General features: G+C 51.0%; 2 protein-coding genes across 2 annotated transcripts; both read left to right on the top strand.

The window, feature by feature from the left end:
• Nucleotides 1-5,043: 5,043 nt before the first annotated feature.
• On the top strand, nucleotides 5,044-8,266 carry GPR162 (G protein-coupled receptor 162; the record flags this gene model as incomplete). The annotated part of the gene is made up of 4 exons (XM_079550233.1): nucleotides 5,044-5,880; nucleotides 6,707-6,896; nucleotides 7,425-7,576; nucleotides 7,739-8,266. 4 exons carry the CDS (start codon nucleotides 5,044-5,046, stop codon nucleotides 8,264-8,266), a joined length of 1,707 nt encoding a protein of 568 aa, XP_079406359.1.
• Nucleotides 8,267-9,718: 1,452 nt separating this feature from the next.
• Nucleotides 9,719-20,193, top strand: P3H3 (prolyl 3-hydroxylase 3; the record flags this gene model as incomplete). The annotated part of the gene is made up of 15 exons (XM_079549454.1): nucleotides 9,719-10,138; nucleotides 10,403-10,555; nucleotides 10,903-11,095; nucleotides 11,220-11,351; nucleotides 12,080-12,213; nucleotides 12,496-12,585; nucleotides 12,931-12,983; nucleotides 13,164-13,222; nucleotides 14,327-14,451; nucleotides 14,575-14,670; nucleotides 15,624-15,774; nucleotides 15,947-16,064; nucleotides 19,204-19,279; nucleotides 19,546-19,686; nucleotides 19,981-20,193. 15 exons carry the CDS (start codon nucleotides 9,719-9,721, stop codon nucleotides 20,191-20,193), a joined length of 2,154 nt encoding a protein of 717 aa, XP_079405580.1.
• Between the last annotated feature and the right edge of the window lie 5,186 nt (nucleotides 20,194-25,379).

The following is a 25,379-nucleotide window of genomic DNA, read 5'->3' as shown; positions in this document are numbered from 1 at the left end:
TTACAGTCCTTACAGAGACGAACTCACTGCCCTGGGGTATCACTGAGGCTGGGACAGATGAAAATAGGGTCAGTAAGAAAGAGAGAACAAGAACAAGAGGAAGCGGGGGGGAGCAGGAGAATGGAGACACCTCTACAGAACAGCAAGCAGCTTCAAAACAACCACGCATCTCAGCAGCCTGCCCTGGAATTTCCTTTTCTCAAGGACAATATCACATGCAAATATTTACATCTGTTACAGAGAGAAACGTCTTTCAGAATACATCTAGCTGCCCAGATAAAAGCATCCATCTGTGAATAAGCATCCACAAGTCTGAATTCTGGTTTTTACACCCGCAAGCCCTTAGTATTTCTGCGCAGCTCATGACCGGTGTTAGACAAGGTCTCCTGTCTCCTGGGATGAGCTATTAGCACTTGCCCATTTTGCAGATGAATGAATTAAGAGAGAAATCTCACTAAATCTTTTCATACAGTGCTAGAAATAGAATCTAAGGTTTGGGTATGACAAATTGACACTGCGGTTGCTGTCTTTTCAGGACCAATATGCTCATGGATCTACTTGGCTGGCTTGCCATTAGCCATTAACCACACCCTGCTAGCAGAGAATAGACACCAGGAAAGCTGCCAGCATGCCACCAGCAGCACTCTGCAAACCTTGGCAGAGCTCATGCCAAGGCTCTGAGTTTGGGCTTAGCTGAACCTGTGTTCCATGAGAAACATGTGAGACCACCGGGGCCACTAGCAGAGCCCCAAGAGCTGCAGACCATCAGATCCTTGTTTTTAGAAGTGGATTTGGCTATTTTGTTAATGCTTTTGCTTTTATGATTTTGATTCTTGTTAATGAGATATTTTCCTTTATGGGGCACTTCTTCATAGAGTGTTTCCTTGCAGAGCTGCCAGCCAGAAAGAATACTGATCCCTGTGCAGTGAACTTTTCCAGAAAACAGTTCCTACACAGGCATTATAAATGCAGTGTTTCTTTGGGCCTGGGTGCCCTAGGACATGCAGGCAGGTTGCTGAGTCTTTGGACAGCAGGTCACTGGTTGGAGTCCTGCCTGGCTCTGTAGGGAGTAAAAGTGCTGCAGTCTGTGTGCTTGCTTGTGCGTCTCCTAGAAGATGGGTCTGGAGGGGTTAATTTCTGATATCTGTACCTCTATTTCAGAGTTGGTCAAACTCCTGGTAAATTCTATTTTCATCACAACTTGTATATTTGCCACAAAGAATGTATGATTTGACAGAGCTTTGAGATCTGCTTGGTTTCCTGCTTCTTTTCTGCTCAATGCCTTGTCAGCTTGCCTTGAGGATCAAGAAAGGCCTTGCTGCCAGGATGCCACAGGACACTGTCATGTTCTGTGGCAAGGGACACCACGCCTTCCAGGGCCTCGTGGTCTGGGACATCCCCACCTAGACCTACGATGGCCTCGCTAGGCTGCAGAATGCTGTCACCAGAGGGGAGCAAGGCATGAAGGCAGGGCAGAGTGCGCCAGAAGATGGAGCTGCTGTTTCTCTGTAATACGGGAGAATATGCTCACCCACACAGGTAGGCAACAACCTGCTGGGGAGACTTAACTTCTGAATGGTGGATGGTAATGTGGAAGTTAGCACATTAAATAATTCATGGAAATGACACAATTAGAGCTGCGTGTGTTTGCATTTATGGATACAGACCTTCTGACTTTGAGGCATAAACCTCCCTCAAATGATAGCGGTGGAGAAGAAATGATGGAGAAGGCCATAACTGTGCCTTTCCACCTGCACGCCAAAGACCAGCACAGGGGCCACACATCTTCCTCAGCAATCTCAACAATTCCTCCACACGCCCACCTCACCAGTTCGATTCACCTAAATTGCCCACGTGTTCCTGATCCAAAAGAAGGTTCTAACGCAGAACCTTTTTTGAAGTGTCCAGAAACACGGGCTCCAAGCCACCCAGCGCTGATGGAGGTACGAGACCGTGGGAGATCTCCATTCCTGAAAGGAGCGGGACGAGGAGGTGCTGGTGCAGCCCTTTCCGCAGCAAGGCACTAAGCGGGGAAGCAGAGGTGCCCGTGGTGCCAGGAGGACTTCCCGGCTCAACTGCCTTTCCGAGAGGAAGCAGCAGGAGAGCCGTGCCCTTCCGACACCACCGAACCGCTCCTCCAAGCGCCGCTCCCGGCTCCCTGCTCGCGGGACCGCTCTGCAGCCTGTCGGCGTGGAGGTCAGCTCAGGCAGCGGGTGCCTGCCGCTCTTCCCGGAGCTCTCTTCCTCTAGGGATGGTAACCCGCCGCCCGGTTCCAGCTCCTCGGGGCGGCCCCGCGGGGCAGCGCGGCGCCCGCACGCCCCGGACTCGGCGGCCGCTGGGAGGGGCTGGAGCCGGGGCCGGGCCGAGGCTGGGGCGGCGGCCGCCGCGCCGACCATCCCGGCCCGCCCCCTGGCTGCTCGGCCCGGCGGAGCTCCCGCTGCCGGCTCCCCGCCCCTCGCCCCTCGCCGTCGCCCCGCCTGGCGGATGGCCGGAGCGCGGGGCCGTGCCGCCTGCCTGCGGCGTCCGCAGCGGTGGCCGGGGCCGGGGGCGGCTCAGGCGGGCAGCGGCGCGCACAGCCGCGCGGGGCGCCCGTCGCCATGGCAGCGCTTGCTCCGGCGAGAGGTAAGATGAGTCCCGGCGGCCCGCCGTCGCCCCCGCGTCGCCGCCGCCCTCGGCGTCCCCCCGGGGCGGCGCGCCGGGCACGGCAGCGCCCCGGGACGCCCCACGGCCCGCGCCTGACGTGGCCCGGCCCGGCCCGGCCCGGCTCGGGGCCGCCCGACCTGGCCTTCCGCCCCTCCTGCCGCTGCAGTAGCCGGGCTGCCGGGCGGGAGGCGAAAGGGAAGGCGTCGGGGGCACCCTGGCACCGGTCGCTCCGATTTTCGCCGCGTTTTCCATCGATTACTCCATCTCGTCCGCCCCCCCCCCCCCCCCCCCCGCTCTCCCCCGCAGACCCCCTGCCTCGCCCACTCCGAATCACAGCCCGACGAGTTTCCCTCTCCCCGCAGTCCGGGTGCCCCTGCCTAGCGGGTTGGGTGAAGGGGGGGAACGAACGGCTCCGGCCGGGGCAGGGGGGGGTTTACAAAGCCGGCCATTCTGCAGCGGATCAGAGGCTCTCCGGATGCTGGAGGACGGCAGCTCGGAGCAGTATTGGGCCCCCGAATCGGCAGGTGCTGGAGGGCTCCTGCCTCATCCAGGAACAGCGTGGGCCACTGGAACAAGCCGGGTGGGAAGGACAGCAGACGGAGAGATTGCAGGAAGATTCCTTCCCCAGGGATTAGCAGGGCTGGCCAGCTTCCGAACTGCCTGCAAAGGGCACAGGCCTCACTGCTGCTCTGGTAGTTTTGAGGGGAAAAAGATGGGATGCCAGCCACAACAACCTGCTCTGAGCAGGGAGAAAAGGAGTTGGTCCAGGGGGCTGAAGAAATGTGGTGACCCAGAAGCATGGGAAGGGTGGGAACTGAGCCACTGTTTGGACTCAAGGCACTGATCCACCAACAGGCCGACTGGGTTTGCACTGTCTAGACAAGGTGCAGAACAGGCCTTTGTCTTCCTGGAGCATACTGCATGGGCATACCCCATAGGTGAAGGCAGGAGAGCCTGAGCTGGCAGCACTGGAGTCACAGGGAGAGGGCTGTGGAGAGTGAGGCTGGTTCTACAGAAACTTGAAATGTGATGGCCAGGAAACTTGTGCTTCGTGGCCATGGGACTGCAGCAAGTTGCTGGAGCCACAAATTGCAACCCTCGGTGGGTTGAGACAGCTGCTTGCCAGAGAAAAGCTGAGGTCCAAAAACTGGTGTGGATGTGGGAGCTGTACATCAGGAGTGAGGGATATGTGAGGAGAGCAAAACTGGAACAGCAGGGAGCGGTGCAGATGGGGCCATCGGTTATAAGAATGGCATTATTAATGTTTTGGGTGGGGAGCCTAAGACTGGAATAGCAGGGAGCACAGAGTGTCTGGCAGCCAGTCCCACCTGAGGGACTGGCACAAATCTGGGTCTTCTGTTCTCTGAAAGACAAGGGGGGAGAGCTCTGCAAAGCCAAATCATGACAATGTGTTAGTGTGAGCAAGGAGAGAAAGGGAGATTTGAGGAGATAGCATGATCTTAAATTACTTTTTCTCTTTTCTCTCTTCTACAGTGAACCTCATACCCTGAATCTCCAAGGGAACCTTTATAAAGGATTGCCCCCTCCCTGCCATCTCTTCATTGTTCATCAGCTCTGCCCTGCATTCACAGGGAAGCTTGGAAAAGCACGCTGAGCACAGGAGGGCAGCAAAACAGACACTGCAGTGAGAGTGCCACAGCTTACAGAGCTCTCTGAATCCTCCTCCTCACCCTTCACTCCCTGTTGATGGCTCTCTGACTGACTTAGCAGGCATCTGGCCACGAGTGAACCATTTGCTGAAGGGGATTACACATTGTGCATGCACCCTTCTCACCATTTCTGTGGGACCTTTGTCCTGCTTCCTGTCTTCTCTGAAACTCTCTGTTAGCCCCTTGCTCAGTGGGACACTGGGCAACAGGTGCCTGCTGCTGTAAAACTCTTTGGAGTCCGAGCAGCCTGTTTGTTTGAGGGCTTCACCAGTCCCTGGAGAAGGTGGTCCATCAGACAGAAGGTGTCTGAGAAGCACACAAGGTAAGGAGAGCCTTTTCTTTGGGGGAAGAGTGGAGGAAAGGAATGAAATAGATGGGGAGGAAAAAAAGAAGTGAGCATGAGAGACTGAGGGAAGAAGCACTGGCAAGCTTTCATGAGAAAGAAAGAAGGTGGAAGAAAGAAAAGGAAAGAGAACAACTGAAAAAAACAGGAGAAAGAGATCAAGTGAAAGTGATTTAAACGAACAAAAGGAAAAGGGAAGACAGAGATGCAGGCTGTTCTGCCTCGTGCCTGGTGACAATGCCTTGAGGAGTGCCTGCAGAGTGCGTACACCTTGCATCAGCACAGCAGCAGATGAGGAGGGACGTGGTTCCCCCTGTGCGAAGTCTCATTCATCCTCCTGTAGTAACCCAGAGGCAGGAACAAGGTGCAGCCTAGCAGGAGGACAGCATGGGGGACTCTGAATCAGAGTCCACCTTGCACAACAATTCACTGTGGTGGCTGGCATGTGGGATGTTAGCCCTGCTGGCCAACTCTTGGATTATCCTCAGCATCACGGCCAAGCAACAGAAACACAAGCCCCTGGAGCTTCTCCTGTGCTTCCTCGCTGGGACTCACATCCTCATGGCAGCAGTGCCCCTCACTACGTACGCTGTGGTGCAGCTGCGGCGTGAGTCCTCCAACTATGACTGGAATGAGAGCATCTGTAAGGTCTTTGTGTCCACATACTACACCCTGGCACTGGCCACCTGCTTCACAGTGGCCTCCCTTTCCTACCACCGAATGTGGATGGTGAGGTGGCCAGTCAACTACCGGCTGAGCAATGCCAAGAAGCAGGCTCTGCATGCAGTCATGGGGATCTGGATGGTATCATTCATCCTCTCCACCCTGCCCTCCATTGGCTGGCACAACAACGGCGAGCGGTACTACGCTCGTGGCTGCCAGTTCATTGTCAGCAAGATAGGTCTGGGCTTTGGTGTCTGCTTTAGCCTCCTGCTCCTCGGAGGAATTGTCATGGGCTTGGTGTGCGTGGGGATCACCTTCTACCAGACCCTGTGGGCACACAGAAGGCGACGACAATGCTGCCATCAGAGGCCAGAGGAAGCATCGTCCTGCTCATCAGCACACAACACTTTCAATGTGCCAGCCATTGTGGTGGAGGATGTACGAGGCAAAAGGAGGTCCTCGCTGGATGGCTCCGAGTCAGCCAAGACCTCCTTGCAGATGACCAACCTCATCAGTGCAATTGTCTTCCTGTACGACACACTCACGGGGGTGCCCATCTTGGTAAGCAGCAGGTTCTTTCTTTCTCTTCACAATATGTAGTTAAACCAGATTTCCATTTCTCTCAGATTTTAAAGAGGAAACTCCTTTCTCCACCCACCAGCCAAAGTGTTGCCACATCTGAATCTGTATTATTCAGGGGGGCAATTTTAAAAAGCTTGCAGTAGTTCCCTCACCCTTCCACAGGAACATTTTTTCAAGACAAGCCTGAGCCTGGGGAACATACACCGCACCACAGCTAAAACCGCTGTGAAAGTTTTAAGTGTCGAAGAGGAGACTGGAGAGGAAATTATTCTGCAAATGTACAGGAGAGTCTACCTTGGTAAAAAGGATGAGATTGCTTTTATTCCAATTTGTTTCTGGAAATCTGATGCACCAGCTTTAAAAGCTGTTGCGGAGAGGTTTATTTTTCCTACTGCTAGTATGTTTGTAGTCAGCATTCAGGTTTTCACTGGCTGGTTTATTCTCTGCAAAACTGGAGAGCGGAGGAAGTTCTCAAAAGGAACCATTAAGAAAACAGAGGCTTAGTCACAGCTTTTTTTCCTGTGGCTGTGTCCTTTGTTTGTGCCTCTTCAGCTCCAGCTCTTAATGAACATAAGGAAGAAGGGATGCTAACACCAAGTCTCATATTAGAGAGATCACAGCTCAGGGTATGCTCCAGCAAACCTGCAGAAACATTCCAGGAACATTTTTTTCAAAGGCGTGTGCATACTAACTTGACAAACCTAGTAATGACAGATTATATCCTACTACAGAGGTGACTCCTGTTTTCCTTCTTTTGTCTGCATGTCTCTTTTTCACAGTCTTGTTTCTCTCTCCTCCCTCAAAGGTTGTGAGCTTTTTTAGCCTGCGCTATGACACGGCACCCACTTGGATGGTTCTGGCTGTGCTGTGGTGCTCCATGGTGCAGACTCTGCTGCTCCCCTCTTTCATCTGGTCCTGCGAGCGCTACCGAGCAGATCTCCGCACCATCTGGGAGCAGTGTGTGGCTATCATGTCTGAGGAAGATGGAGATGATGGTAAGCCCCTTACTACCCCTCAGACATCTTTTCAGTAACCCCATTCCCAGAAGACTATAGAGGAGAGAGTTGCCTTCCCTGGGAAAAGGACATAATGGCACTGGGAGAGATATGGGTGGCTGTATGGGATTTGTGTTAGAGCCTGAAGGCAGCAACAATGAGAAAATGTATTCTGGAGAAGGCTCTGACATTTACATGCTGCATTAGCACTCACTAGCATCCCAGAAAATCTGTGCAACATCCTTCACAGTAGATGTGTAACTGTCAATCCGTAGTGAAAGACACAGCAGCCCTCAGGCCAACCAGCTGATCCACAGGTCCAAGTCCTGGCAGGGGAAGATTCCAAAGTGAGACAGAAGAAATGAGGCAGTCTCTGTGCCCTTTCTGCTGGAAGCAGAAGGTAGAGGTCCTTGTTCAGATATCAGTCCTGATGACTGCAAGTAGGGTGGCAGAGGTCAGGTGTTAGGATGACATCTGTGTGCACTGATAATGCTCATCTTCTGATTGCCATACTCTCTTTGCCAACAGATGGTGTGTGTGATGATTATGGGGATGGCAGGATCTGCAAAGTAAGATTTGATGCCAACGGTGCTGCAGCTGTGAAGCGGGATTCTCGGGACATCAAGCTGCTACCAATGCACCACATGTTGTTGCCCCAGGACAAGGTGCATTATCTGCAGGTGAGCTGAAAGCTAGTAGTGCAGACCCATAACCTACTCATTCTCTGTCCGTCTCCCATGTTCGTGTCCGTTAGACTCTTCTCTCAGCAGGCCTCAAATACTCCCCTTCTGCCTGTCTTTTCTCCAAGTCTTTCATCGCCTGCCTCCTTCTCCATCACCCAGGTCCCTATCTCACGGAGGATGTCACATGATGAGACTAACATCTTCTCCGCCCACCGCTCCGCTCCATCCTTCCTACACAAGTGGTCTTCATCTGATGACATCCGCATTTCCACCCTCCGCAAGTCTGGAGGCCCTGGATTCTTGCCTCCTCAGCTGCATGACTACCAGCACTGCCGGCAGCCCCCAGAAGACGAGCTGACATCCCTACGGCAGTTTTTGGAGGGTGGGCTGGTGCCCCGAGGATCCAGCTCCAGTGCCTGCTTCTTCCGAGATGAGATCACCACGTTCATCGATGAGACGCCACAGCCCTCCCCAGTCTGCAGCCCACGGCACTCCCGTCTCCCACTTGCAGCTTTCCGCGATCGCCGCCTCTCGCTTGGCAGCAGAGAGGAAGAGAGCACTGACCGGCCACGGTGCTTCTCTCTGGCTGGCAGCGAGGCTTGGCAAATGCAGGATGAGGAGCAGGCACCGCGTGAAAGGACCCCTGAGGCCTGCGAGGCACAGGCCCTCCAGGATCCCAAATCATGAGAGACAGCATCAGAAACATTCAGTGCCATCATGATTTTTAAATAAAACTTCAAACCTTCCCTTTGTCCCAGGACCCGATTACTAATTGACATTCTCATCTTTCTCGCCAGCAGGCAGGAAACATGGCACCCCATGGTAAGAGAAGTGTGGCAGATCTGCAGAATGGAGCTCCACGGACACGGACAGCCTGTGCCTGCCCTCAGGTTACAAACCCACCGCTGCCTTGTTGTCCCTTTGTGAACTCCACCCTTGCATTCGCTCTGCCCTAAGAGACGAGGCAAGCATGGAATGGTATTAAAATTCTATATTTGGAGTGTCAACCGTGTGTCTGCTTTTAAAATAATATATTAGTAATTATTTTGTTTCCGTAGAAACAAAATGATTGGCCCGATGTTTAATGAAGATTCACTGGCTTCTGGAAGGAAAATGCCAAATGCACGAGGCGTGCTTCCTGTCTTGTTAGTGTATCTAGGAGCAGCAGATGCCCCGCAGCCCATGGGAGGGTACAGCACCCATACTGAAGAGTCATCATTTGGAGAGGGGGTTGAAAAGATTCCCTCTCCATTGCAAGGTAGACCTAGCCTGCCTACAACTAAACAGGAACGGCCTCGGTGATTTCTGAAGCAGTGTTGTTTTGAAAACTTAAATCCTCTCCAGAAAGACCCTCTCATAAAGTATCGTTTCCACTGGTGCAGTCTGATTCCAGTGCAAACTTTATGACTTTGCACAAAACATTGTAGCCCAAACTTCTCAGGCAGGCAGCAGCCAGCTCAGAAAAGCTGCCAGAGCCTCTACTTGCAGGGCTCCAGGCTTCCACGCTACCAAAGCCGGGAACAGTGAGTGCTAAATCAAGCTCCTGCTCTGCACAAAACTCTTGAAATAGAAGTGTGGTGGTATATTGGAGATGAGACTTCTCCTTCTTCGTGCTGTTTGTAGCTGCAGCCACAAGTGAAACGGATGGCTGCATCAGAGAGACCATGGCAGGTATGTTGTCCTTCATCAGCCAAGTACTCTGCCACATGATGGAAGCTTCTGAAACGTAACATGTCGATGTGTGTCCTGCAGCGGTTCTGATAAACAAGCCGTGACCTCCTCAGTGCCTTTCTGTCAGAGGGCCGAGGTCCCACGGCCTGAAGGAAGGGTTAGGTTAGCCGGTGGCGACCCGGACACAGAACCGCAGCAGGCCGCGTCAGGGCTCAGCTGGCTGCAAAGGCCCAGCCCGGGGTTGGTCCAAGCGGCCGTGAAGAGCGGGCAGGTCTGCAGCACCGCTCCCGGGGCCCGAGACGAGCGGCGCGGACCCCGCACGGCCCCGTGCCCCTTTACCCCTCCCGCAGCGCCGGAGCCCGCTCACCGCCCGGCCCCCTGGGTGTGTCCAGCCAGGGCCGCCAGTGCCTCCACCCGCCCGCAGACCCCCGCCGCCTCCCGCTCCTCCTCCCGCTCGGCGGCTCGGCCATGGCCTCGCTCGTCTGCCTCCTCTTCTTCCTCCCCGCCGCCACGTCCTCGGCCGCGGGCCGCCTGGTGCCCTACGACCTGCTGTACGCCGACGGCGTGCGGGCGTACTTCGCCCGGGACTGGGGGCGGGCGGCCGAGCTGCTGCAGCGCGCCCTGCACAGCTACGCGGGGCTGCGGGCGGCCCGCCTCGCCTGCCGGGATGCCTGCCTCCGAGAGGCCGCCTTCCTCGGCGAGCCGCCGGCCGCCGGGCCCTGGGAAGCTGCCCTCTTCGACCGGGTGCTGCAGCGCGCCGACTGCCTGCAGCACTGCTTGGGGAGCCGGCTGGGCGCCGCGCCCTCCGCGCACCGCGCCAGCCTTGTCATCCAGCGGGACTTCGAGCGGAGGGAGCCCTACAACTACCTCCAGGTGGCCTTCTTCCAGGTGGGCCTGCCCTCGGGGCCGGGGGGCGGCAGCCCCGGGGAGAGAATAGGGGGTGCAGCAGCCGGGCTCGGAGAGCGGGCTGGAGATCTCCAGCACCCCGTGCACGCTGCCGTGGGAGGGCAGCGCGGGGCACCTCCCCGTGTGGGCGAACCTGGGTGACAGCCTGGTGCCACGGTCACGGAGGTTAGCTGTGGGAGCAGCTGTGCTGAGGGGTGGGCCCGGACAGAAGCAGGAGGGATGTATGCAGCCTTTTTTTCTCTGCAGCTGAAGAAACTGGACCAGGCAGTCTCTGCTGCTCACACGTTCTTTGTCGCCAATCCCCAACACCTCCAGATGCGTGAGGACATAGAGAAATACCGGCGCATGTCAGGGGTGAAGTCAGACAATTTCCGAGACCTGGAGGCTGCACCACACTGGGTGAGGGTCCGAGTGAGAACCAGCTCATACCACATTGTAGGGAGCGGCGTGCAGCCCTGATCTGTTCCCACACGAGGTCTGTGGCTTCAGATGAGATGTATGTGCTTCAGTGATGGCACACTACTGCAGTTATGACACAGGCGTTTTGTGGTGACAATTTCTGTAAGCTGTGGGGCTTTGGAGAAGTACATTTGTCCCCATCCTGAGGAAGGGCTGTCACTGTATGGTGGGCTGTTCGTGATCCAGGCGGGCCCCTAGGTGTCAGCACCATCCTGAGAGTGACTCAGTCTCAGGGAGTCCTTTGGTGTCACCCGCACTAACGAGGAGCCTGGATCTGTCTTCTGCAGGAAGCATATGAGGCCGGTATGCAGCATTACAATGCAGATGAGTATCTGCAGGCTGTGGACAGACTGGAGGAGTCACTAAGAGAGGCACTGTCAGCACTTGAAGAGTGTCGTGCTCTGTGTGAAGGGCCACTGGAGGATGAAGAGGTGGAGGAGGAGGAGGATTTGCAGCCTGGCCTGTATGAAGCCATTGCAGGTAGTGTTAGAGGCTCAAAGGGATGGGTAAGAAAGCCATTCTTCTTACAGTGGACATGCCTCATCTTCCAGCACTCCTGTCTGGCTGTCGGAGCTGCTGGCTTTCATGCCTCTCTTTCTTGCAGCCCATTATATTCAGGTGTTGAAGTGCAGGCAGCAGTGCGTCCTTGAAATTGCCACAAAGCCAGGGTGGATTTCTGCCATAGAAGATTTCATACCGTCTCATCTCGATTTACTGCAGTTTGCATATGATCAAGGTGAGCAGAGCTACAAACCAGTGGGTGATGCCGTGGCACCCCTTAACTTTCCACTTCTGAGCGTGGTGGGCAGTTCACAGGGAGAACACCTGAGCTCTACCTCTGCTCTCCTTCTGTCCCCATCTACCCTGTTCTGCCCAGAACCTCTCTTTGCTTGCTTCCTTGGGAAAGATCTCATGCTTTACTTCAGTCTCCTTGTGCAGCTTCAGTAATGTGGCTGTTTCCACTGTGTGTGGACAAATCTTTCCTATACCCCTCTCCATTTCAAGTCCTCGCTCCAGCAGTCCAAGCTGTACATTTTACACTTTCATTTTCAATACATGGCCCCAGATCAGACCTCTACGTCTTACCTAGAGCATGTGCATGTATCTCAAGTCAACAGTGATGCTCCTTCTAAGTCAGCCCTGCCTGCCCTAGCTGAACTGGTATCATGACATTGGTCAATCTGCCACTTGTCCTTCAGCTCCTGGACACGTCCACTCCCTCCTGTCTTCCCTAAATGAACTTCCACTAAATATAGGAAGCGAGCCCATTCTTTGTGCAGTGCGTTCCGTATATTTTCTGCCCACTGGTAGAGGCACAGTTGGGCAGGGATTGATATGTACTCAGTGTCATTCCTCCTACTGCCAGATTCTGACCAGGATCAGCTGCTGCTGGCAGGCACACATCTGCTGCTAACACCAAGTCTTTCAGATATACCTGTTTGTTCTGTTTTGTCCCTGCCCAAGTTGGGAACCAGGCACTGGCTGCTGAATGTGCTGCTTCCTACCTGCTCTTCTATCCCACGGATGAGCCAGTATTGGAGAAAATGAAACAGTACCACTCAGAACTTGGAGAAGATACAGCTGTCACAGCGAGAGAGGTAGTTACAACCCCAGGTCTGTACTTTCTGGTCTCTCCCCTGTCCTGCACAACAGGGTCACAGATCCAGGAAACACAGGGAAACATGTTCTATAGCAGATGTGTTCCAAGCTCAGGACTGAAGAAAGTGGGAGTTTGCTTATAATCTGTACCAGACAGGGTTCTTCTGGGACAGAATGGGTTCTCGTGGCACAGAACTGTGTGTTGGAGAAGATTTCTGCATGGACAGTGATAGGTTTGCCTGTTCTGAAGTGGTTGTTTGACAGCCTCTTTGCTTCCATAGAATATTCGTCGTTATGTGCAGAGATCTCTGATGGAGAAGAAATTGATTTACTATGCCATGGAACATCTAGGAGGAACTTTTAATGACCCTGTAAGTAATGGTATCATCTTAAATTTCCTGCCTTGATTTCACCAAGACAGCTGCTAGAACTTGCTTCAGTAGCACCTGAATTAGAGAGGATCAGATGCTGATGAGCAGGACCCCCCACATACTTGTGAGGTGGATCTTCTAAGGCCTTTCTGCTGCTTCTGAAATGAAGAGTAGCTGGAAATTGCTGTAGATAGCATATGCATTAACCCAACATTATTGTCCTCCAATCAAGGCCGGAGCCATTGGTCTGGCTGTGGAGAAGGGGGATCAGGAACGGGATGTTTGTCCTGATTTACTATGGGAGAAGTTTGCTTTATGGTGAAACATCTGCATTTTTTTCTACAGGATCTTTGGACTCCAGATGAGCTGATTCCTGAAAACCTAAAGCAAAAATATAGGTAAGGTTGGATGAATTGACAAGGACTGAAGTAGAAGTGTTGAAAGCAGGGGATAATAATACTGTCATACTGAGGAATGGGTAAAACAGGAATAAGAAGTCAAATGCTGATCACAGAAAAGGGCAGACATACCTCTATGTACTGACAGCCCTGATCTGTGTTTTTTCCCTTGCTCCCGAGAGAGGATCAGGAGAAGCAAAAGCAGGAAACTCTTGATATGGAAGAGAGAGGAAAGAGAGGTGAGTAGAAAAGCTTGTAGAAATATTTGGTTGCAGTCAGCTAGGCTAAATGCTGTCTTTTCTTCCATCCTCAGACATTTGAATGCTAACATATATGCAGACTGACTCGAATGGCTCAGCAAGTCCTCTCACTGTTTCTTTTCTCCATCTGTGATGCATGTGTACTCTTGCAAAATCTCGCTGCGTACCTCTCTGGGATGGGAACTTAAAGAGCACTGTGGCTGGAGAAGCTGAGGTCAGTGCTGCCTGGTTGTATGACAACCCTGTGGACATGTAGATCCCTGTTCAGCACAGCTGGTATGGATAGGCAGGAGTGGCTACACAAAACGTGGCTCAACTCCGCCAGCTCAGCTTCAAACAACACTTTTCTTAGAGGGACCAAAAGAAGGCAGAGGGAATGGAAACTGGAAACAGACAATTCAGCTTTGGCAAGCCTTTCCCTGAATAACACCAATCCAGTGGCTTGTGGCTGAATGCTGTAGACTGCAGGGCAAAGTTCTGTATTCTTTCTGGCCCTATACTCTTGCAGGGCTCTGTTCTGGTAACTTTGGTTGAAGTGACCCTAAGTGGTTCTCTTGCTGTATCATGAGGGGGAGCAGATCATTTTGAGCGCCTGAGTGCATTGGCATTCTTTACCATCCAGAGGAGAGAGGAGATGGGGGGGGAGAAGATCAAAGATCAAAAGATCATGTCACTGACCAATACCCATTGCTTCTCTTTGGAACTGGAAACAGTAGGAAGATGCACTGGAGATGCTTCTGGGGTAAGATGCCTTGCCCCAGGAGAGGCTGGGCCTGTTCTGCTCTTGGGGTACACCATATATTCAACTGTCCCCAGCTTTCTGCTGCTCTCCCAGCAAGCCCCAAGTTTCTGCTGCCTCCAGAAGCACTTGCTGAAGGCCAGCTCCCCAGCTGATGCTCTGGATTCTTTGAAGCTTGTGAGGGATGCATGTGGCCCAGATCTGCAAGGAAAGGGTGCTTCTGGGGAGCTGAATGTAGAGAATGTATAGTGTCTGTTTACTTTCTTATCCAGGATGGGGGTTTGTGTCTCGGGGCTTCTTATCCAAAACTTGCTTATCTCTATCTGTACTTACTTCTCCTACAGGTTCTTTGCCTTTTGAGGGTGTCACAGTCACCATGGATTCCCAACAGATGAATGGAACCCAGAGGGTTGTGTTTGACAGAGTCTTGACGGAGTCTGAGTGTAAGGACTTGCTCCGGCTGACAGAGGTAATGCCTGGGTCTTATAGGAACTCTGTATGTATCACTTCCTCCTCAGCAGGCAGTATTGTAATGCTGCTGTGGAGGAGAGAAGGCAACCTAGTGCATGTCCTCTGCATCATTTTGTTCCAGGCAGCAAGAGGAACAGGAGATGGCTATCGAGCGAGACGGTCCCCTCACACCCCACATGAGAGATTTGAAGGGTTAACCATTCTGAAGGCCATGCAGGTGAGTGGCACTGTGAGTCTGCCATCTTCTTGTCCATAAGGCATGCTTTTCTCTCTGAAGAGCACTCTGGTCAGGGTTGTGGGTGGCTTTTCTTTCTTGCAAGAGCGTGAACAGCTTCCCCTGACCCTCCACGTTTATAGTTAGATACATTGTATTTGGAGGGCTCTATAAGCACCTTCCCTCTTGTGGGGCAGCATTTTGGGATTGCTACTTGCCTGAGTGCAGTAGTCTTACAGGGCAGCGTAGCTTAGAATAGTGGTGTAATTTAAGGTGGAAGGAGCCTCTGGGAATCTCTGCTTTTCCCCTCTGCTCACAGCATGGCTAACTTCAAAGCTGGATGAAACTCCTCAAGGCTTTGTGAATGTAAGTGGTGAACATATCCAAGGTTTGAAATTGCCCATCCTCTCTGGTGCCTTTTTCAGTGCTGTGCAGATCTCAAGGACAAGTTGTTTTTCCTTATATCTAGCCAAAATTTCTCTTGCTGCAACATAAACCCATTGCCTCTTGTCTTTTCACTGTGTTCCTCTAAGAAGTAACTGGCTCCATCTTCTCCTTAACTGCCTTTCAGGCGATAGGAGACTGCAGTTGGATCCTCCCTTGGCTTTCTCTTCTCCAGGTTGAAGAAACCTAGCTCTTCAGCCTCTTCTAAGTCATGTGTTCCAGATCTCCATCTGTTCTAGGACATTTTACTGAGGGCTCACTCCAGTTTGCTAGTGTCTCTCCTATCCTGGGACACAAAATGATGCTGCATTCCAGATGTGCTTCACACACTAAGGAGAAGGAAAGAATCACTGCACTGCACACATGCATACCTGACATTTATATGAGAAAATGTTATTTTCTTACATGCGTGAGCACAGTAATTTACACAGATCTGTGTACAGATTCTGTACACGTATCGTTTCTTAGAGTATCTCTATGAGTATTCTAACAGGCTTGTTTTTCACTTGCAGCTAGCCCAGAGTGGGGACGTGGACTGGAGAGATGCCAAATTGCTTCTGCAGGCCAGTGAGAAATCACGGAAAATCATAGAATCCTATTTCACTCCTGGAAAGAAGCTGCATTTCTCATTCACACACCTTGTGTGCCGCACAGCAGTAGAAGGTAAAGAATCCTTCACCCTGTTAGTCTCCTCTCCTAAAGAGCCTTTTTCTTAGTCCCAGCCACGTGCTTTCAGGAGACTCTCTTCCCTTTTACTCTCATGAATCCCTCACTCTCTGCTCTTTCTCGAAATTTTAAATGCTCTTGTTTTCTTTTTTGCAACTTTCCTTTTCAGAAGAGCAGGAAGGTCGCATGGATCTCAGTCATCCTGTCCATGCTGATAACTGTCTGTTGGATCCTGACGGGAAAGAGTGCTGGAAAGAGCCACCTGCCTATGTCTACAGGGACTACAGGTAAGAGAAAGGGACCTGCATTAGAGCTTGTGGAGATCAAAATGTCTCCCCAGCCCCAAGAAAGTATGAGCTCAACTTATATAAATACCAGCCAATGGGTTGTTGGCTCAAATGAGGGCTGTAGCATGAGGCTGAAGGCTGCATGAGTGCATTCAGAGTGAGGTGTTGTACACCTTCCCTAGGCTGGGAAGAGGTCTTTCTTCCCTCCCTGCATTCAGCATTGGCAGAGCGCACAATGAGACTGAGAGGCTGATAGATCTAGAACCATGATATTTAGCTGTCTTTCGTCTCTCATAATGCTACAGCTTACTGCTAGCACTTAGAAAAAGATGTTTCTTTGAATTTTATTCTGTCTTCCTCAATCTTACTCTCCCACTTCCACACATTACAGGACAGGGAGAACCAGGCTCTTTGAATTTCTTTCGTTTGAGCTGTCAGTGTACTTTAGTGACTGTTCTCCCACTGTTCTCTCTGAGGGTTCACTTTGAGTACTTTGAGTTGGGATTTTCCACTGCATGTGAGAGATTGTTCCAGATAGCAGCAGATTTTGTTACTGTATGGGAACTGTTGAGTCACGGCCTGAACCACTGATTGAGCACCTGGAGAAAGGACTGGCTCAGCCCTGGGAGGGCAGGTGAAGGCAATTTACCTGTGTGACCAGAAGGGGTGGAGCCTGGCTGCACCTCTCTTAGACCTCATTTAAGAGCTGGCTGCCCCTGGGGGACAGTTTCTGGTTGAAGATCCCTCCCTTGTGGAGTTTTTCCCCATGAGCCTAGGTCCTTGGAGACGGGTGAGCATTCCTTTCCTGTTGCCCCTTTTGCCATTCCACTCCTGTATCGCCTTTCCACTGCGCTAATCTTTCCGACTGCAGCAGTTACTCTTCTGTGAAAGAAACAAATAGATTTTCAAGGTGGTGACAAGCCTTGCACGTTACAGCCAAATGTGAACAGTTCACTATGTTTTTGTTTTTTTTTTCCCTATTCACCATCTCATCCCTGGGTACCAAAAAATTTTATATGCCTTTTCTTTGAGTGGTAGCTGAACCCAGAGCAGAAATTTGCTTTGAACAGCCTATAGTAGGGATGTGGGACCAAATGGGATCCATTTGGTGTCTTTAATTCTATTTCCATTCTTCCATGGATGTTAACTTGGTGTAGTCAGATAGTACAGTTACAAGGCTCTGTCTTCTAACTGTTCTCTATTTCCTTTGCAGGAAAGTTTGTCCTGTCACCTTATTCCTCCCTGAATAGTAGAGTTCTCTGACTTGTATGCCAATGTATATTAAAATATCCTTCCTGGATCTATGCTACTCAGCTGTTTCTAGGAGTATTCTGCCCTCTTGCAGAATGAAATGTGGTAGACCAAGCAGCTCAGTAAGGGCCATGCTCTTCTAGTGTCCTTTTGAAAGAGGATCCTATGCTCCAGACCGTCTAAGAAACACCATTCAAAAACTTCTTGGATTTCTTCTGTGTATCTGTACTATACTCATTAATTAAATATTAAACAGAATTGGGCCAAGGGGTCCCAGAGTTCCAGTAATCCTCGTCCAGGTGAACAGTAGACCTCTCCATGCCGCCTGTGTGCTATTCAGTGTGTGCTGTTCACATGCTCTTCTTCACCTTCTCTGTGTCAATTAGTAATTTCTCTAGTGGCACTGCTCTGGTAAGTTTTTAGCAGAGTCTAAACTGACAAAGTTGAGCATGTTATCTTCTTTCCTTGAGACATTAACTGTTTTGTCAGAGATTATGTGATTAACTAACTGCTTTTAGTATACCCATGTAAAGAAACTGTTTTCCATGTTGTGTCCTTCAGTTATCTGTCTCCTCGGAAATGGATTTGAAAGCCCTGCAGACTTCTGAAGTTGAGCTGATGGCCTACTGATGCCTCAGCCAATCCTCCTGTCCCTTTGTACACAGGGAAACCATCAGAGCTTTTCTCTAGTCCTGTGTTACAGGCCTGATTTGAGTCTTTAATACTCTATGGGAGAAGATCTTTATGGGCTCTGGGGCTGGTAAACATGTAATTGAAATTATGTATTTAATATTTTGCTTCAGCAGCAACAATGTTGATATCTATTTCATGCAACTAGTCTCAATAATGAGCCCCTTTTGTTCCTTTGGCATTCTCTCTTTGGTTTAACTGAATATGAGGGATAACTCACAGAGTTTGTGGTTCTTTTTTTCATACAGTCACTCAGGTTGGAAAAAGACCTTAAAGGTCATCAAGTCCAACCACAACCATACTACCCTAACTCTAACAACCCTCTGCTAAATCATGTCCCTGAGCACCACATCCAAGCTGTTTTTAAACACATTTTTCAGGGATGGTGACTCAACCACCTCCCTGGGGAGCCTATTCCTGTGCTTAAGACAGCCAAAACAGCCCTTTCTGTGAAGAAGTGTTTCCTAACATCCAACTTAAGCTTACTCTGGCACAACTTGAGGCCATTTCCCCTCATCCTGTCACCAGTGAGAAGAGACCAACCCCGCTCTCGCTGTCGGCACCTTTCGGATACTGGAAGAGAGCAATAAGGGCTCCCCTCAGCCTCCTTTTCCTCAAACTAAACAACCCATTTAGTTGGCTGTGGTCTTGCCTGCACTTCAGTCACCTCACTGCTTCTCTTTTTGTCTTGTATGAGTAAAGAAACTTCTTGTTTTAATTTTCTTTTCCACATGCACCATGCCTCTTTTTGACCATTCCTGTGTTACACTTTATTCCTTGGTTCTCAGCACCTGGCACTTTTTGTTGATTAATCCCCTCTTCCAGGCTTTGGATTGTTCATGATACTAAAACACAAACGAGGTCACACCAGGTCAGGTCTAAGGTGTGCTTAGCCCACGGCATTGTCACAATGGTGCCATAGATGCATGCTGCAGAGTATTTAAGAAAAAAAACAAAAGCCAGGATGAGTGTGTGGATCTAACTCCATGGAGTACTCCCCTGGCCTCCTGTGGCTTGCAGCTCAGGACTCCCCTGAGCTAAGCATTGCTGTATTTAACACTCCCAAATGGTTTCTCACGATAATTGAACCTCTGGCATTAATTAGGTGCTGCATTCTCCTATGACAATTAGTCTGGGGAAGTGCTAAGGCTGAATGAGCTTCCTCATCCATATGTCCTCTTTTTTTTTTGGTCCACAGTGGCATTCTCTACCTCAATGATGACTTCCGCGGTGGGAGCCTTTTTTTCACTGAAATGGACACTGTGACTGTCACGGTAGGTCTGGGACTGACCAAATGAAGGACAAAGCACTGAGCATGAAATTTAGACCAGGTGGGAGGCAGCACTAGTGCTGTAGCAAATTCAAATAGGGGCAGCTAAAGGCAAATTGAGGCAAATCTCAAACAGAGAAGAGGTTAACTCCTTTCTAGTAGAGATGTTTCAGGCTCTTACCGTCTGTAGGCAGCACTATATCTGTAGAAGGACAGTGAGCCCCAGAGCAAGGGGCTGCTGGTTTCATTGTGTCTTCTCTCTCCTGGCAGGCTAAGGTGCATCCTAAGTGTGGGAGACTGGTAGCCTTCAGCTCTGGCAAGGAGAATCCCCATGGCGTGCAGGCAGTGAGCCAAGGCAGGCGCTGTGCCATTGCTCTCTGGTACACGCACTCTGCAGAGCATGCTGAGCAGGTAAAGAGCCATGCTGGAGAAACATACACAAATACCTCCAAACTATATCAGATCCTCTGAAGAATCACTTTTGAGTTCCCTTATGGGGCAGCAGTTCGTGGTTGTTCTCTGACAAGATACCCGGTGGAGGAAGTCACTGGAGGAAGTGAGCCTCTGATGAGTCTTGCAAGAGAGAATGGATTCTGGCAGGGTTGGATGGATGTGGCAAAGACCATATGTGTCTCTCCAGGCCCTGTGAGCAGGTCTGAGATCCTAGCAGGGAGAGTCTCATATCATTTTTCTCTACGGCTGCAGGAGCGGGTGAAGGCAGAAGAGCTAATGGAGCAGAGAGCTGCGGAAGAGAACCAGCCCGATGGAGATGGATATCATGGGGCTGATCACAGCAGCAGATCCTCCCCAGAGGCTCTTGTTCCCAGTGGTGGAGCCAGGCCCACGAGCCAGAGGCACAAGTCTGTCTCAGAAAGGATGCAGCACCCCAAGGAGCTGCGAGCCAGGGATGAGTTCTAAGTACATGGGGCCCTGGGCAGGACTGGCACACACAGTGGGTTCACAGGTCTTGGGAGTAGTGGGACCACAGAGGCCTGGAGCAGTGTATTAGCATGCTAGAGCCATAGTGATGGGGAGGGAATACAGTTTTCTTCTCTGTGACTGCCCAGCAGCTGAAAAATGGTAGCAGGAACAGAGTACTAAAGCTAGGTACACCGGGATCTTTCTTCAGTGCCCTGACAATATGTTTGTGTCACTCAGAAGTAGGAAGGCCCCCTTGCCAGATTCCTCTCAGAACAAGCTTCTTGGTCCTCTGGGGCCAAAGCCAAGAGTGCTAGGGGAAGCCTGGAGACTTTGATGAGCAAGGGCTGTCTCATATTCAGGAATTCAAAGGAGAAGCCTCTGGATTTCCTTGGCGCCTGCAAACCTTGAAAACCTCAAGACTGGCATGCACAAGGGAAGATGAGACACTGTGAATATATGGAATAAAAGGAAAGTGCTGGACAAACGTAGTGGGAGCTTGAGTCTGTACACGAGGAGGGACACATGCAGCTTGGTTGCTGATGGAAATTTAATTAACAAATGATGGAAGGAGATTGAGCCCTTAATGAAAGAAAACAAAGTATTTGTCCAGATGCCATCTACTTGTAATAGGGTAAGAAAGCTCTGCTATGGCTTACCCCTGGAAAACATGGGAGGTCTTTTAAAGAAAAAACACTGTACACCCACATTTCCCTGAAGTGAGGTGTTTTGTTTTGTTTTAATTCATGCACCAAATTGTCTGTGAAGGCAAATATTTTGTTTATAATTTTCCATGCTGATATAGAGACAATCTGCTGTCATTGCCCAGGGGATTAGTGTCCAGAGATGGGATTATATTGTAGCCAAGCAGGAACTGAATGAGGTGGATATGGAGCGTGAAAAAGAGCAGTGAGCATTTTCTTGGGAAGCGTGAAACTTCAAGGCCTATGAAACAGGCCTTGGTGTGAGCTGCATAGAGACCACAAATGTGGTATGGAAGGAAATAAGTCTGAACAGTTGGGGCCAGTTTGGTAGGAGGTGCATGAGCGCTCCCCTCCCTGCTGTTTGGCTCAAGGCCTCTTGCCTAGTGGAACATGTTGTGTTAGCCTCAGTCCTACAGTGCTGAAGGAGCTGGACTGAAGCAGGGAAGACCTTCCCCCTTCTGAATCCTGCCACTTCCTTAATATGCAAACCTGGGAATCATTCATCAACAACCCTTTTTGTCTCCTGATCTTCCCAGGATCATGGGAAAAAGAAAATTTGATGTGTGCATTTCAAATTCCCTACCCTTAAAAGGAGATCGACAAGGTCCTTGCATCCACAGGTTCTTCCCAGTGATTTACATGGGATCGCTGGATGTCTCCTGCTTGATGAGACCCTTTTTGGTGGGGTGTGGGGCCAGTGTCCACAGCTCTGGCTTGTTCTACCCAAAGGTGGCTTGGGTGATTAGACTGATGGCTTCCTGACGTCAGATGAGATCCGTTAAAAGGTATTTATCTCAGGCTTGGGCCAAAGCTGCGGGAGAGATTAAAAAAGATTGAGGCCAAGATAATCCCCTCGCAGCATCCCACTAAAGTGGCTGCCAAAAGGCACACCACCAAATCTTTTGCTGCTCCTGGCCTCTGCGCCCAGTTCTGTTTTCCCCACGCAGAGCTGGAGTTTGCTGCCCAGAGAGGCTGGGACCCCTACCCTACACCACTGTGGGTCTTGCCTAGGCAGGACTGCTGTGACTGACACAATTTCCTCTTCCTGGCGTGCACAGGGCACAAGTGGCACTCTGTATCTGCAAAAATGGGAAATTTCTGTGGACGTGAGGTACATGAGCCCTGCCCCAGTGGTTTATAATCCTAGCCTGTTCTGGCTAATCTTCACTTTATTAGTTCGTGGCTCACATAAACATGGATTCAAATGTGCCCGCAGTGGTTGCTTTCCCTTCAGGAGGAGTGTGCTACTCTCTCTTTTTACCCCTCCCCATCCACCTGCTTTGCATTACATCCCAATCCGATTTCCCCAAGTCTCTGGTGTCTGATTTAATTTGCCTGACGCTGCTCCTGGAATCAGCCCTCCCCCGGCCCCTCCCGTCCACAGCCTTCCAGCTCCCCATGGGGAGATCAGTCCTGGGAGAGGTTGAGGAGCTGAGAAGGAGCGAGGGTGGACGACAGGACCGATTGGGCACCACGAGGGGACGAGGACCTTCTGGCTGGAGGGAAGCCATCCTCAGCTGGGAGGCAGGCTGTGAGACTCCCAGCTAGGGAAAGCGACCCAGCCTACACTACAGATCCTGGTAAGGATGCTGCTTTGTTGCTCCATATGTCACTGCGGTGAAGCTGACACTTGGGACGCTGGGTTTCTTGGTCTGATGCTGTGGCGTGCACTGGGATCTTTGCACAGGTGCTGATCTTGTGTGCAGGTATCTGAGGAAGAGGGAGGGAAGAGACGGTGGAGAAGTTGGCGATGGTGCTGAGGTGCCTTTACAGCGATGAGGGTCTCTGAACAGGGATGAGGTCACTTGTTCTCACCATGAGAGCTAAATCCCACTGGCTTCCAGACTGGTGCAGGAGGGCAGTGCCTCCCCTGAGGGAGCTGGTGCCCACCACCCTGTGCAACTCTATGCTACTGGTGTGTTCCTGCACACTTCTTTGCAGTCAGTTTTTTTTTTTTTGATGGAGAGCAGCCCACAGAAAGAGAGGAACAGAGCAGGGTAATTTTACCCTGGCTTTTGATCTCCATCAAAGAAGGGGGGATCATCTCTGTATCCGGCTCTGCAAGGAGCCCAGGGTCACCAGGGCGAGCATGCAAGGCCAGCCAGGGGATTATGTGGAGACCCAGGGATGCTACCTATTAATATTTAACCTTCCCTCCAGCATCTTTCCCCTTTCAATTTGCAACCCTCATTCAGCATACCACAGAGACCACTCCCTGCCCAGTGCAGGGCAGTTCACCCTGAGGTGAGAAAATTTGAGGGTCCAATTCCCTTTTCTCCCACCTGTTGCTCACCCCATTCCCACAAGCACGTGGTGCAGGTGGCTCAGCAGGACTGTGCCTGGGAGTGTAGGATGGAATGCTGCCCTGACATGGTGCAAGGTACATGGCTACTGCCCTGACAAGTCACGGTTTGGCAGCAAAAGGCAGGGAAGGTGCCCAGGGGCTCAGAATGAGTCTGGCAGTCCACCAACAAAAGTAATGCAGCAGGGGGCTCCAGCCAGCTCACCAGAAAAGGCAGAAGGGGAAAGCGCAGTGAAAGAGAGCAGAGAGAGGAAAGCTGCTTTCCAAGTCTAAAAACTCTCAACTGGATGAGCGTGACCAACACAGAAAGCAGAAGAGGGGCTGAGGTGGTCTGACTGAGCACAGGCTGTTTGCATTGCAGTGCTCTCCAGGTGTGTGTGGCTCACTAGAGGCACGGCACTATGGAGCAGTGCTGGTGTCATGGGTCCTCTCCTGCTCTGTTGTAACACAAGGGTGACAGTGGTAAAAATGATTTCTCAGAGGAGCATAACAATTTGGTTTCCTCTACTGCTTAGCATTGATCTGAAAGAGCCATTACTTCCAGAAAGCACTGGGATTGCATCATTTGGAAACCTTTCCATTTAACACCAATCTTGTCAGCTTCCGTGAGCTTATCTGCAGATCTGTAAGAAATGTGCATCCCTAAGGTCCTGCTCAGGGCAGTACTGTGCCTTGGCCAGGCTCCAAGCTCCATTCCATGTTCTCTTCATCTTCACAGATTCAGTTCCCCCATTTCCTGCCCTAAATTTACATGACAAGCTGTTCTTCTGCACACCTGCCATGGTCCTCTGAGGATACAGCAGTGCTGCAGTGGGGACTTCATCACTTGCTCGGAACAAATTTCAGTGGAATGTGATGGGTGGAGGTGCAAGGTGAAACTAGGGCTATTATTACTGCTCATCTGTGGCTCCTTGTCCTGAGGCTGAGAACAATTCCCAACATCATTTAGATTGTTCCCTCAAAGGGATTTAAAGATTCAGGTGAAGATCTGAACCTGAGCTGCACCTTCTCTATACTTAGCCCTTTTTATCCATCCTTGAGATCATGCCCCTGCCCTTTGATCTTCCTGTCAACTCTGAAAGCCCTGCATCTTGTCATGCACGTTAGCAGAGGGCAAAGAAGACTCTTAGGAAATGGCTCTCTAGTGCCGTATTTGAGAAAAAATACATCCAGGAAAGGAAGAGACCAAGTTAAAAACAAAAACGAAAAACAACAAACAGAAGAGATACAGAAGAATCTGTGGGCCCAAGGAATGCTGGGGGACGTGCATGCAGCCAGTTTCATTTGGGCAAGGATTGCAGGAATGGAGGGAACAGAGAAAAAATGTCTGTCTTTACTGTGCATGTCTAAGCAGACAAAAACAGAAGTCCACAAGGATGGCTAAGGGAAGGCAAATGGATGGTGATTTCAGACAGGCAAAGGTCTGTGAAAAGGTGGGCTGCGAAACAGAGAGACAGTGCTGTTCCAGCCAGGAAAAGCTTGAGGATGAGTTCTCTCTGGTGACAACAACGTGGTCCAAGGGAATGGCATGGAGCTGCACTGGGAGCAGAGGGCAGTGGGGCCCTGGAACAAACTGCCCAGGGCAATGGGCATGGCCCCAAGCTGTCAGAGTTCAAGGAGTGTTTGAACACCACTCTCAGACATAGGGTTTGAGGTTTGGGTGGTGCTGTGTGGAGCCAGAATTTGGGCTCAGTGATCCTTGTGGATCCCTTCAAACTTGGGATTTTCTATGGTTCTGTGATTCTGTGGAAGAGATTACCACAGAAGACAAGCCTTCATGCTTTGGGGACCAAACAGAGGAGGATGGAAGGAGAGAGTGAACTGGGAAGCAGAAACAGGCATCTGGTGCTAAAGGCTGTGGAGACATGATGGAGGGGAGGTAGGATCCGTCCTGGGGAAAACTATGAGAAGGCAAATTCTGGACCAGAATGAAGGAGCTGGTCTGCTTGGGGATGCTGAAGGTTCAGGTTTACCACTTAGTGTGCTAGGAGACAGTGACCAAAGCTGCACACAGCATCCAGAGCTTGTCCGTACAGCAAAGCTGAGGGACAAACATCACAAGGTGAGGAGCCTGCTGCTGGAAGTTGCAAGGCCTCCTCAGCATCTGCCCAGTCAGCCAGTGAGCTGACGGATGGAGTGACTTGTTTAATTCTTTTCCAAAGAGAAGTGCCTTCAGGTGG

This window comes from Tetrao urogallus (assembly GCF_951394365.1).
Source record: "Tetrao urogallus genome assembly, chromosome: 1".
NCBI classification, from domain to species: domain Eukaryota; kingdom Metazoa; phylum Chordata; class Aves; order Galliformes; family Phasianidae; genus Tetrao; species Tetrao urogallus.
The sequence above is the reverse complement of the archived record's forward strand: the minus strand, read 5'-3'. Positions and strand labels throughout refer to the sequence as shown.